Source organism: Monodon monoceros, unplaced genomic scaffold (genome assembly GCF_005190385.1).
Source record: "Monodon monoceros isolate NGI ecotype Baffin Bay Population unplaced genomic scaffold, NGI_Narwhal_1 Super_Scaffold_20, whole genome shotgun sequence".
Classification (NCBI taxonomy): Eukaryota; Metazoa; Chordata; class Mammalia; order Artiodactyla; family Monodontidae; genus Monodon; species Monodon monoceros.
In genome coordinates, this window is record NW_021703777.1 from 21,207,670 (window position 1) to 21,221,897 (window position 14,228).

Genomic DNA, 14,228 nt, shown 5'->3' on the forward strand with positions numbered 1-14,228 from the left:
AGTGGTTATTACCTGGTAGTTAGGGTTATCTATCATTGGAGGTGTCCATACTCCTTTGTATTTTGGGTTACCTATCATGGGAGGGCTCCACTCGCCACACCCAATCTGACATGCCGGATTAGAAATCTGAGGTGCCTCCCATTCTCCATCCATGTCTTCATTCCTTAGGATGTTAGAACAAAGCAAATGGAGTAACCTCAAGTCTCTCCTGTCAGTCATATAAACTAGTAACAAAAAAGCAAGTAAGAAACATATGAAATTGACATTTGAAGATGAAGAATGCTTACCAGTCAATGGGTTTTTCAGCATTAGGATCTGGAATAAATTTCGGTTCATTATCAAGCCAGCCATCAGGTTTAACAACACTTGAATCTTCTATTTGGGCAGGTTCACTTTCATCCCTGTAAATACAGTATTTTATGCTAATTATTAACTATTCAAGCAGTTTAAAAATGCACGCTACAAAATTCATAAGGTACCAAAAGGCATTTCCTACCCTGTCTTTGTACCTACTACCTCCCCTCTCTCTCATCCACCTAAATCTTCTACTATACACTTTTTAATATATATTACTTGTTATGTTCTATACATACATGCACATATGTATGTGTGTGTATATATATATATATATACACACACACACACATACTTTTTTTACACAAATGATAGCACTCTATACAGAGTATGTTAGACCTTGCTTTTGTTCACTTAAAAACTCATTCATCAACAAACATATATGGGATGACTACTACATGTCAAGACTGTTCTAGGAGCTCTGTTTTATATAAATATATATCTGCTTCATTCTTCTTAACAGTTGCATAGTTTTATACTTTGTGAATATATCATAATTTATTTAATCTATCTGTTGTTGAGAATAGTGTTTTCAAAAACTTACTATGATGAATAATGCTATAATTAATATCCTGGAATATATTAGAAATTAATAAGAAATCAGTTGTCAGCTATATGAAGTAAATTTTTTTTCCAGTTTCTCGTGCATTTTTTAATGTAGCTCATGGTGAGGTTTTTTTTTTTTTGTCATGTAAAACATTTATTTTCATGTAGTTGAAATTTATTAACATTTTCCTTTATGATTCTTCAATTTTATGTCATATTTGGAAAGGTCTTCCCTACTCCAATATTATTTTTTTAAAACTCTCCATATTTAATTCTAGTAATTTTTTTATTTTCATTAAAAAATAACACTTAGAAAGTAAATTCTAAAGTATATAAACATAGTCACAGTAAGTAGTGAATAGAATTACTAACATAATTTTCATCTTTACAGAAAAGTAAAAATTTTAAATAAGAAGCTACATTACGATTTTCCAAACAAAACTTGAATAACAAACTGAAATAATCAACAATATATGTAAAGACTGAGTAACAAACTGAAATAATCAAACCTATGTATGTAAAGACTTGTACTTGCCTGTTATTAATGTTATCTTAGGGTCTCTGAGGGCTCAGAGTAACCGGGGTTTAAAATTTAAGGGTGCATCTCTTTTAGCACTTTATAAAAAAAATTCTCACACATTTCACCAATCAGAATGAGGTTGGTATATACAGTTTCTCTCATTGTACAGTTTCTCTCATGTCCCAACCCTACTCTTTATGGGCAAACAACTGTGAAGCAATGTTAGAAAGCCCACATGGAGGGATGTAGTCCTACCTTTTCTGATAGCATGAATTCATGGAAGTGATACACTAATAAGTGACTTGTTAATTTTTTTAAAAAAGTACTATTCTTCCTACCTTGCACAAGTTACTTCCCTATACTATTTCCCTTAAGGCAAAGACATTTTCACTGCTAACCAGTACCCCTATTTATCTAAAAGACAGTCAACAAGTTAACACTTTTGGTTTTCCAGGAGCAACATTCTATCTGAATAGGTGGTAAACCCCAATGTTTACAAACAACAAGAACTTGAAGAAATAGTAATAGACACTTTCCAAAATGAAGTACACAGAGAAAAACTGGTTTTAAAAAATGAATAGATTCTCAGTGACTTGTGTAACAAACGTAAAGCAGTCTAACACACATTTAAGTGGTATCCCAAAAAAGAGATGGGGAGCCATATATAAATATTTAAGGAAATAATGGCCAAATGTTACCCAAATTTGATACAAACTATAAACCCACATTTCAAAAAGCTCAAAGAATCCAAAGCAAGGCAAATACACACACACACACACACACACACACAAACAAATGACATCAAGGCACAACAAAAATCAAACTATTGAAAACCAGTAACAGTGAAAATAAATCTTAAAACCAAATAGAAAAAAATGACATATTAGGTAAAGGAGAACAAGGATGAGAATAACAACTGACTTCTCATCAGAATCAGTGTGAGCCTCATGATAAGGAATGGCTGTTGCAAAATAACTATCAACCTATAACCCCACAGTGAAAAATCCTTCAAAAATGAAGGCAGAATAAAGAGATTTTCAGACAAATAATTTAGGAGAATGCAATGACAACAGGTATGTACTACAATGTATTAAGACAAGTTTATCATGCAGAAGGAAAACAATAACAGACAGGAATTTCTATCTACACAAAAGAAGGAGAGTACCAGAAATGGTAAATATGTGGGTAAATAAAAGAACTTTTCCCCTCATAACTGTCCGATAAAAAGAGACTGATTGAAGAATAAATATGCATGGCCTTCACAGTATATAAAGAAGGAAATGTATGATAATAGCATGAAGGATGTACGGGAGAAAATATAAGACTCTCATATGATTAACTTAGACATGAAGTGGCATAACACTATTTGAGAGTAGACTGAAATAGGTTTAAGATGCATGTTGCAAACCCTAGAGCAACCGGCAAAACAACCAACTACAGATGAAAAGCCAAAAAGCCAATAGAGAAGAAAAAATAGAAGACTCAAATAAAATATACCTCAATCCGAAAAAAGCCAGGAAAAACATTTTATAAAAAGCCACAGAATATATGGGACAAAGAAAAAACAAGTAGTGAGATGGTAGGTTTACACCCAACCACAGCAATAAGTGCATTAAATGTAGATGGTTTAAAACACTCAAATTAAAAGGCAAGACCCAAATGTAGTTGCCTACAAGAAAATCACCTGAAAAATAAAGGCATATACAGGTTACAGGTAAATAATGGAAAATAATATTCAATGGAAACATGACTTAAAAGAAAATTGGAGTGCTGATTTAATATCAGACCAAGTAGACTTCAAGTCAGAGAGTATTATAAGAGTTTATAAAGAAGGACATTTTATAATAATAAAAAGGTCATTCCTCAAGAGGTCATGAAATACTGTGAATTGATCTAGTAACAGATCTTCAAAATACTTGAAGCAAAAACTAAAAGCACTCAAAGGAGATAAAGACAAATCCACCGAGAACAGACTGAAAACCATTAAGAATATAAAAGCTTTTGAACAATGCTGATGTAATTGATGTTTGTGAATGTTTTCTGACCACAACAGAATTAACTTGGGAGTTAAAATGAAAACCATATCTGGAAAATCCATAAATAATTGACAACAAAGCAACACATTTAAAAATACATGATTCAAAGAAAAAATCACTAGGGAAATTATATAACAGTATGAACTGAATATATATTTGTGGAGCTTAGTTAAAACAGTGCTTAGAGAAATTTTACAGCTGCTTCTATCGAAAATTATTTTCTACCTTAATAAGGTAGAAAAGAGAAGCAAATTAAGTCCAAAGTAAGAAGAGGAAGGCAATAATGAAATACAAAGAAGGCCAATGGAAGGGAAAAAACTAAAACAAAAGCTGGTCCTCCAAAAAGCTCAATAAAATTGATAAACCCTCAGCTAGACACATCAAGAAAAAACACTAACTGCCATATCAGAAAAGAAAGAGGGGACATCAGTACAGCTCATTACAGACATTAAATGGATGATAAGAGATGCTGGAACAATTAGACACCCATATTTTTGAAAATTAATCTTGATTTATACCTCACACTACATAGAACAATTAACTCAGAACAGAGTTTTAGTCAAAACTATTTGTCTAGAAAACAAAAGAAATTCTTTGTCACATTTAGGCAAAGACATCTTATCTTAGTAAGATGCAAAAAGCATGAATCATCAAAAACAAATATTGACAAACCAGACTTCATAAAAATTTAAAAATTCTGCTCTCTGTTACGAAAATTAAGACAAGCCCCAGAGTGAAAGGAAATATTGCATACTGCATATCTATAGTAATTGACTATTGCTGCATAACAAATTACCCCAAAACTTAGGGGCTTAGAGTAACATTTATTACTGCGAAATCTGGGTGCCACCTAACCGGGTCCTCACCTCAGGGACTCTGGCACTGGCAATCTCAGACTGAGGTAGGCAGCTTCTGAAACTGTTTTCCAATGATCCTGCCTCCTGGTATTCATGTCCATGTGAAGTCCCCTCTCCTTGAGTGTGGGTGGGACCTAATAACGTGCTATTAATGAACAGAAATTAGTAATGGTATGCTACTTCCAAGATTAAGTTATAAAAGACTGTATGTTAGTTTTCCTAGGCTGCTGTGACAAAACACCACAATCTGGGTGGCTTAAAGTGACAGAAATTTATTATCTCACAATTCTGGAGACTAGAAATTTGAAATCAAAGTTTTGGGCAGGACCATGCTCTCTCTGGAGGCTCCAGGACAGGATATTTCCTTGTTTCTTCCTTGCTTCTGGTGGCCACTGACGACCCTTGGCATTCCCTGTCTTGTAGATGCATCACTGCAATTTCTGCCTCAGTTGTCACATCGTGTTCTCCCTGTGTGTCTGTGTCCAAATTTCCCTCTTCTTACAAGGACACCGGTAGTACTAGATTTAGGGCCCACCCTAATCCAGTATTACTTCATCTTAACTTGATTACAGATGCAAAGGTCCTAATTCCAAATAAAGTCACAATTACAGGTTCTGGGTAGACATGGAATTTTGGAGGACAGTGTGAACCCAGTACAGACTGTAACCTCCATCTTCTTCGCACTGTCTTCTCCCCTCCCTTACCCCCTCCCTTGCTTCCGTTGAAGACAGCTACCATGTTGTGAGATACTCTGTGGTGAGGCCTAGATTGCAAGGAACCAAGGGATGACTCTGGCCAACACCCAGCCAGGAACCGAGGCCCTCAGTCCAACAACAATTCAGTCCCTTGAGAGACTGAATCCTGCCAATGCCCACTTGAGTGAAACTGAAACTGGATTAGCTCCTCCTTGAGCCTTTAGATGACCATAGCCCCAGCTGACATCTTAATTGCAGCTGAAAGACCCAGGGCCAAAGGACCCACTAAGCTGCAGTCAGAATCCTGAATCACAAGAAACTGAGAGATAACAAATGTTGTTTTAAGCCACTTAATTTTGGGGTAATTTGTTATACAGAACTAGAACACTGACACAACACCTGTATCCAGAATATAAAGAACTCTCATAACTGAATATAAAAAAATAACCCAAATAAAGCAGGGGAAAAAATTGAAAAGATACTTCTCCAAAGAAACTGATATGAATGGCAAGTAAATGAAAATTGGGGAGATTAAGGATTAGTCACTAGGGAAATGTAAATCAAAACTACAATTAGATACCACTACAAACCTTTTAGAGTATTCAAAGAAAAACAGAAAAACAAAAACAGATAATACCAAAAGGTCAAAAGGTACAAACTTCCAGTTATAAGATAAATAAGTCCTGGGGATGTAAGGTACGGCGTGATGACTACAGTTCACCACATTATATCATACATTTGAAAGTTAAGAAGAGTGAATCTTAAAAGTTCTCAAAACAAGAAAAAAGCTGTTAACTATGTGAAGCGATGGATGTTAACTAAACTTACTGTAGTGATCATTTTGCAATATATACATATATCAAATCATTATGTTGTACACGTAAACTATTACAATATTATATGTCAATTATATCTCAGTTAAAAAAACAGATAACACCAAATGCTGTTAATGTATAACATCTGTAACTCTTACATAATGGTGGGAATGCAAAATGGTATAGCCCTTTGGAAAAGTTTGGCAGTTTCTTACAAATTTAAACACACACTTATCGTACAATCACACTCCTAGGCATTTACCGAAGAAAAAGGAAAAATTATGTCTATACAAAGCCCTGACCACAAATGTTTGTAACAGCTCTATTCATAATTGCCCCAAACTGGAAACAACCAAAACTTCCATCAATATGTGAATGGACAAGCAAATTATGATACATCCCTACAATGGTACACTACTCAGCAATAAAACAAAACTAATTACTGATACAAGAAAAAATACAGATAAATCTCAGACAGCATCATTCGGAGTGAAAGAAATCAGAAACAGAAGTTATATACTGTATAATTCCATCTTATATGATATTCTGGAAAAGGCAAAGCTATAAGGGACAGAAATCACATCAGTAGTTTCCAGAGGTTAAAGGTGGAAGGAGGGAATTGATTACAAAAGGATATACAGGCCTTTGGGGAATGATGGAAATATTCTACATCACGACTGCGGTAGTGGTTAACATCACTGTATATATTTTTCCAAATTCATAGAACTGTATATCTAAAATAAATGGATTTAACTGTATGAAAATTATACTTCAATAAATCTGACAGAAAAAAAACCATGCAATCAGAATCCAGCAAACATCAAAAGGACAATACTTGTTGACCAAGGAGATTGCAAGGTTAGTCAACATTGGAAAATCAATCAATATAATTCACCACACTAAGAAAATAAAGGAGAAAAACCACGTGGTCATCTCAATAGATGCACAAAACGTGTTTTACAAAATACAACACCCAATCATGGAGAAAAAAAACTCTTAGTAAACTAAGAATAAAACTTTTTTTACTCATACTTAGTACATCTACCTTTATGTAGTCCCCTCCCAACTGTACTAGGGTTGGTCTGTGTGACAAACAGAATGCAGCTGAAGTGATGGCATGTCACTTTTGAGACTAGGTTATAAAAGGCACTGCAATTTCTGTGGTTGTGCTCTCTCCCTCTTGGATCACTCCCTCCAGGGGAGCCACCGGCCATGTCATGAGCTGACCTAAGGAGAGGCCTAGGTGGCAGGGAACTGAAACTTCCTGACAAAGGCTACAAGAAGCCAGTGGGAAGTGGATCCTCCAGCTGCCCAAGTCAAGCCTTCAGATGCAGGCAGCTCTTACTGGCAGCTCGCAACCTCAGGAGAGTCTGAGCCAGAACCGGGGAGCTAGCCACTCCCAGATTCCTGCCTCTCAGGAAGTGGGTGAGTTCATGTTTGTTGTCTTCAGTTTTTTGGTAATTTGTTACACAGCAATAGATAACCAATAGGGTGGGTTAAATACATAAAGACAGATAATTTACTTAGCAAAACCATAATTAAGAGTTAACTGTCAGCAGGAAAAAAAAAAACGTTCTTAGGAATAAAGGTAACAAGATTTTAGGGAGAAATTACAAAACATATTTGAAGGACAAAGAATATCTCAGTTAAATGTAGAGATATAAAACTATCCCTCACCATCTGAATTCAGGCTATAGGTAATCTGGAACTGAATACATTTCTTTTAAGGAAAATATTCATAATCCTGTAGAATGGAAAACACACAAATACTCAGCTAGTGAACATTTTATGGGTAAGCAAACTGGTATGAGTAAATCCTATATAAGATGCTGAGAATATGGCTTTTTAAGCCAACTAATCATTAACTGAAAACACCGCAACTATGTAAAGTACGCACACACATACATGATAAAGATCAAACTGGGAACTGAAATTAAAGTGTTGGTGTTTTAGATTCATGGAATTTTTTCCCCCACAGCATTGAAAACATACAAAATACAAATACTATATTGAAAAGGGCAACAAAATTAAAATATTAATTAAAATGAAAATTAAGAGGCAGGGGACTGCAAAATCCATTTTAGAGAAGTATTTCACCCAAAATAGTCAAAATAAGTAGTACTGATGTTTAAAAGAATAAGCTTCATTGGTTGTAAACTTCACTTAAACACACGTTACTTCACATAAACACACGTTACTTTATGCCAAAGAACGCTTTGCTACTGAATTCTTTGCTTACCAGTCTTCTGGTTTGACAGCAGAAGGATCAGGGATTTTTGCTCTTTCATCCCAATCATCAGGTTTTTTATCACTGGGGTCTTCAATTTCCTTGGGAGGATTGATAGGAGGAACCACATCCTCTAGTAGGTTTCCTTTGTTTACAACTATCTGATCAATTAATACTTCAAATGTGTCATCTGGATTCATCACTAAAGACCAATTTAAACGTATTACACTTATCATATTGACAGACATGACATGTTAAAGATAATCTTCTACCCTGAACTTCATGGGTAAAATTTTCTCTCAACCACAATAGAGGAATTACCAACATATTAAATCAAAATGCACTGAAATCACTAGACATAATGCTTTCTAAAACCAAAGATAAAATTTTAAGTAATAATAATAATTTAATAAAACACTCCATTACTTCTCAAATAAAAAATACCCAATAGCTAACTCAGCTTAGGACTCACATGACCAGTCAGCTTCACTCTTTCATAGTTACAGAATACAACCCAATCTTCACTATTTTAAAATAATTTTTTGAAACGACCTCAAACTTTAAAAGTTGCAAGTATGCTACAAAGAACTTTATTTTTTCTTGAATTACTTGAGAGTAAATTACTGACCTCATCCGTATCATCCCTGAATGTTTTAATGTATATTTCCTATAAACAAGGACATTCTCCTATATAACCCAAATCTAGGCACCAAAATCAGGAATTTAACACTGATACATTCTTATGATTTCCTAGAAATCTATAAAGCTCATTGGCATTTCAAATTTATTGATTCATGCACTATAGTGAAAAATGTCTTAAGGATGATTGAAAATATTCAACCTCACACTTTAGTACGTTTGTTTTGAGGTAAATTCTAGCTCTTTAAAAGTCCCTAAGCCAAAAGTTTCATAAAGGACTCCCTTATCATTGTAATGACGAAATAAAAGCTCTTTCTCCCTTCTGTAAACATGGGGTGGGGAGTCACTGAGTATAATTTATATCTTTGGAAAGAACTGTAGACGAAAGTAGCTGCCTAACATTTGCTTTTAGTAAGTTAAGGAAGTAGGAGCTGTCAATAAATGTCAGGATGATCCTGACTTAACTAGGTAAATGGGCTACCACTTTCTGTAAAGTAATAATCTGAAGTAATAATCTCCAAAGGTTTCAGTCACAACAATGCCAAATTATTTATATCAAAATCAAATATTGCAATTTATATACAAACTCAAATAATGTAAATGAACACTCAGTATTTTCTCCCTTCTCTTTTTTCTCCACCATTTCGTCTTCTATTACAGCTGAGATTATAAAACTATATTACTACACAAAGGAAAAAAGTCAAGATTGAAGCAGAACTGAGAATAAGATCTTAAATGCAAAAACGTGCTAGACCCTCTCTAATAAAAAAAAAGACATTTCTCAAGAAAAATCCTGAAAAGACTATTTTCTGAATAAATTTTGCATCTGAAATGTTTTAAAATTATAGTAAATCAGAAAAGCACATGACAATTACACATATGTGAAAAGACATCTTTGCCCAAAATCTTTAGCCAGAAAACCTTTCCGTTTAGAAAATTGTATTCAATGTTCTAAATGAATCTAAAACAAAAGACATTGGATTATAAAGTCTTTTAAGGGACCCTGTAAGGTTCTTAGAACAACTACAGGATAATGTTATAGAAATATAGTAGCATTACAGAAAGTTTTTTTTAAAAAGAAAATAGCCACTCGATAATCCTAGCACAACAAAGTTTTTGTGTACAGTAGTAAGAAAAGCAAATGTTTTAAGAGTCAGACTTGAGTTTTAATTCCAGTCTTAACCAATTACTTTTGTTTCCTAGGGCAAGTTACTTAACCTAAATTAAGGCAAAATAGAGAGAAACTGCTCACCTCACAGGACGGTTGTAAACAAAGTGTCTAGCATAGAGCATGGTACCTATCAGGTGATTAATAAAAATTAGTTTTTTCTAGACTTTTTCTTTTTGTTTGCATAATATGTCTAGTGGCCATCAGGATGTGCCTCCAATTTGAATCTCGTTTTCTTTCCCAATTTTAATATTATAAATGTCTCTTCCTTGTTGCTAAATATTTTCATAGTTATCATTTTGTATTGTATAGAAAGAGAACCACTACTGCAACATTTGGGTTGCTTCCAATTTACAGTATATTTTTACACATAGGTCATTTTCTTTCTTCTGGATTATTTCCTTTGGATAAATTCCTGAAAGTGGAATTGTGGCCTTTGATTACACTACCAAGGTGCTTTTGACCAGGTTTATACAAAGTCTAATTAAAATTCATTTTTTCTAGTTATAATTTCTCATTATCTCTACATTTCTACAGTTTACTTTATGCTCCCCAAAATGTCTAGTACTATTTTCCAATTTCAGAAAAAGGTCTTTGATATCAATACTGATATTAAAAATAAAATTGTTCCCTGTGTTGGCAGACAAAATGAATGTTTCTGTAACTGCAGTTTTTGGAAGGAAAACTGAAATACCTTAGTCTTGGATGAAGTTGTCCTGTTAGGTTCTGACATGCTGTGATTTTAAGTAATCATGGGCAGAACAAACCTCTATAATTGTATGTTCTTGGGAAGAGGAGAAAGAATCCCATGTAGTGTTCCTCCTAGTCAATATATACGCAAACTCCTAGTTACAAAAGTAAAGCTAAGCATGTTAATAGATGGTCGCTCAACGCTTTCCCTTTCAAAGTTTTCCCACAACTACCACAAGGCAGGACCCAACAATGACAAATGCCTGTAGAATAAAGTCTAATATTAAGGGCTTCCTCCTCTTTAACCTTTTTCTCCAGTTTTCTATTCTTTCAGCACCACTAATGTCAGGGTGCCTAAAATATCCCTTTCCTCTCCTATCTTCCACATTATATCTACACTTCAAGACTAAGTCAAATATAACCGCCTTCACTAGGTTTTCTCCAAGTTTCCAAACTGAAAGTAATATTGATTTTGAGCTCTTAACTGTACCTCATACGACACTTTACTTTCTACCTGTGCTATAAGTATGTGTGTCTTATTCTCCTAAAAAGATAAGCCCTTAACAGAAGGACCTGTGTTTCTCCCGAAGCACTTGCCACGAAAACATTGGTAGTCAGCAAATATCTCTGAATTAATGAATGAATTAAAAGGACATACCAAGGGTATAAAGATGAGTCTTCCTGTCTGTAAAGAACTTTTTAAGGTCTACATCTGGAGGTTTGGCATGCTTCTCTTCAAAAACTCCAGTTTGGGGATGTTTATGTCTGAAGATAAAATGAAGTTTATAATCTTCTCCACATTTATCTGGTCCAAACATAATGGTATAGGATGTTTTATCATAAAAGTTTTCCTTCAAAGAGAGATGAGTATTGGGATTAGTCCAGAATTAGAGTATTTAATGGATTTCTCTATTCTACCCCAGTGGGTAGAGTTCACAAAAATGTATCAAATGCTAATTCACCAAAGAATTAGTTGACACAATTGACAATAAAGGATGTGGAAAACACAACAAATTTTATTTCAAAATAGTTTTTTAAGTGCACACATTACTTCCATCCTCAAGATGTAGGAGAGAAGCTGGAACCACCCTAGCAACATCATAATGTTTTAGTTACTCTATATAGATCTGTATTATTAAATTTTATTAAGAAAATTAAGCACAGAGAAAAGCATTCAGTGACTTAAGACTACAGTGCCTACCTAGCCATTACTACTATTCAGTAAGACGCCAGAAAATGGCGCCCCTTAGCACAATGTGAAGAAGAGATTCAGACTCTTGATTTGACAGACTGTGTCTGTCAAAAGCAGACACTGCAACATGCTCCCCATTTCATTATTGGTCATTTCTCTTCATTTGGCATGGACACTGGTTAAGAGCATGGGATCTGGAGTTCAAATCCTACCGTTGCCTTTAAACCAGCTGTGTGTGGCCCTGAGCAAATTTCTTAACCTCCCTGTGGTTCTATTTCATTACCTCTGATGAAGATAATAATAGTACGTACCTTATAAGGTTTCTCTGAGGATTAACTGAATTAATTAGATAAAGTGCTTAGACAAATACTTGGTATTTGACTTTATTATTGCCATTGTACCTTCAGGTGATCATCACCTCACAATACCTAAGTGTTTCACCATCTACTACAAATGGCTTCCCCGTTACCCAATCCTAATAACAGTAAATGAATCCTTTAATCTGTTTCATAGCCACGCATTGTGACAAATATCTCATTAATGTCTCATTTATCTTATTTTTGTTATATGCAGAAATCCTGACATAGCCTCCTGTAGGAGGATGCTATAAGAAATGTCTCCAAACCTCAAATGGTCCTAACGTAACCTGCTTCACTATGAAAACATTTTTAACTTAGTAAATTTTTGCAGACTGCCAATTCCTGAACTGGCCCGCCTTTTTAATTTGGTTCTTTGGCCATTGTGTTTTACTGCTTTGCTCTGTTATCTTACTTCTTCTGTGATTATTATTTTGTAAAGAAAATAACTGTAAGCTGATCTTTTAGTGACATTTATAAGCACCAGGTTATTTTTTATTTATAGACACAGCAAACTTTTTTATGTGGCTAATGATTACAAAACTGATGCCATCAAGTAACAAAGCTGTGTATGAAACTTGAAGGCGCACTGTAAAAGCTATATAAACTCATGGTGGGTAAAAATTTTCAAAGTTATTTTCGATTTCAGTTGAAAATGAAAATTTCAGTTGTGTCAATTGCTCCTTAAAAATACTTATTAACTTTAATAAGGTTTTCTTAAACATTAAAATATCATACCAGATTCAAACCATCAGTGTCTGCTAGGAGTTTAATGTATGCACCTCCACAATCAATACCATCTTGAAAATTTACTTCATATCTAAATGAAGGGAAAAAGAATCATACTGCTGATAAATAAAAATTACTAACTGTTCTTCAAAATCTAATGTATTACTCTCAATTCATTTAGACACAAACATTTTACATTACCAGAAAGCTCATACAAAGTATATCCACAACCTATAGGGAAGAAGCAGAAATGACTTTTCTGTGCACATCCTTAAAATATTAAAAATAGAATGATTATAATCAACTATACAAAAGCCAACCAATTTGTTGAAATAATTTGTTTATCAAAACTGTTGAATTAAGAATAAAATACTTTGACTAAAACTTTTAACAGGAAACTTCAAATTAAAATAAGGTACGTACTATATATAGTCTTTATAAACTAAAAACAAAGACTTTGGGGGTCATGGCTACAGCATAAATTTCTAAGAAATTGCTAATGATCCTAGATATCCAGTCTGCTGCTAATTTGTCTTTTAGTTCAGCTACACTGAAACCATGTTAAATAAGTTGTACATTTAATTAAATACCACCAGCAAAGAGATTTCATAATCTCAGTCAATAACCTGGAATATTCCAGATCTTAACAGCCAGGGGATAGGGAAAACACAGTGTAACAGCTAAAAGAGCAAACTGACATGGCAGTCTCTTCATAGATTTACAACACTCTAATTCTCAGCAATAGTTCTGTTGTTGTTTTGTCTTATTTAGGCAATGACAGTCTTACTGAACACTATTTAGAAGAGATTTTTAGTAAATTGATGAATTACATGTAACAAACCGGTTATCAAACTGAAAAACAGTGAAAACCAAAAAAGTTATGATTTGGTTTAATGAATTAAAGCAAAAAGAGATGAAAACTAGAGGAGCAACAGGACACAGTGATAATTTTAATGAAGGACTATAGTTTAAAATGTTTCTGAAGAAAGTTTAGAGACAAAGTAAAAAAAAAAAAAAAAAAGCCATACAAAACTTTGACAGTTTGAACCCAATTAGTATATGTATTTTGTATGGAAAAGAAATAGAGAAAATACAGTAAACTTTTACGTGATCATCTCTGAGCTGCTGGAGATTATGGTGATTTCCCCTCCCTACTTTCTACTCTGCTTTATTTCTCAAGATATCTGCAACAGTGGTTACAAGCAAGTACTTCTGAGTCAGGAAGACCTGAGATTTTTTCTGGATTCTGGTAATACCTTGGCTAAAGGCACGTTACTGAAGCTCTAGTCTCTATTTGCTCATCTGTAACGTGGGAATATTGCCCATACCTACACCTCAAAGGACTGTTATGATGATTAGAAGTTGTCATGCACAGTAATGGGCCAATAAATGCTCAAAAATGTT

At 34.1% G+C, this 14,228-nt stretch overlaps 1 protein-coding gene across 1 annotated transcript in view; it reads right to left on the reverse strand.

Annotated features, from left to right (window-relative positions):
- Positions 1–14,228, reverse strand: part of CLGN (calmegin) — a 44,265-nt gene that overhangs the window by 7,799 nt on the left and 22,238 nt on the right. Inside the window, exons 7-11 of the mRNA XM_029235330.1 lie at positions 12,834–12,915; positions 11,206–11,398; positions 8,063–8,252; positions 288–401; positions 13–163 (exon numbers count right to left, since the gene is read on the reverse strand). Of these exons, the coding sequence (XP_029091163.1) occupies positions 13–163; positions 288–401; positions 8,063–8,252; positions 11,206–11,398; positions 12,834–12,915 (730 nt within the window). The remainder of the gene's footprint in view (positions 1–12; positions 164–287; positions 402–8,062; positions 8,253–11,205; positions 11,399–12,833; positions 12,916–14,228) is intronic.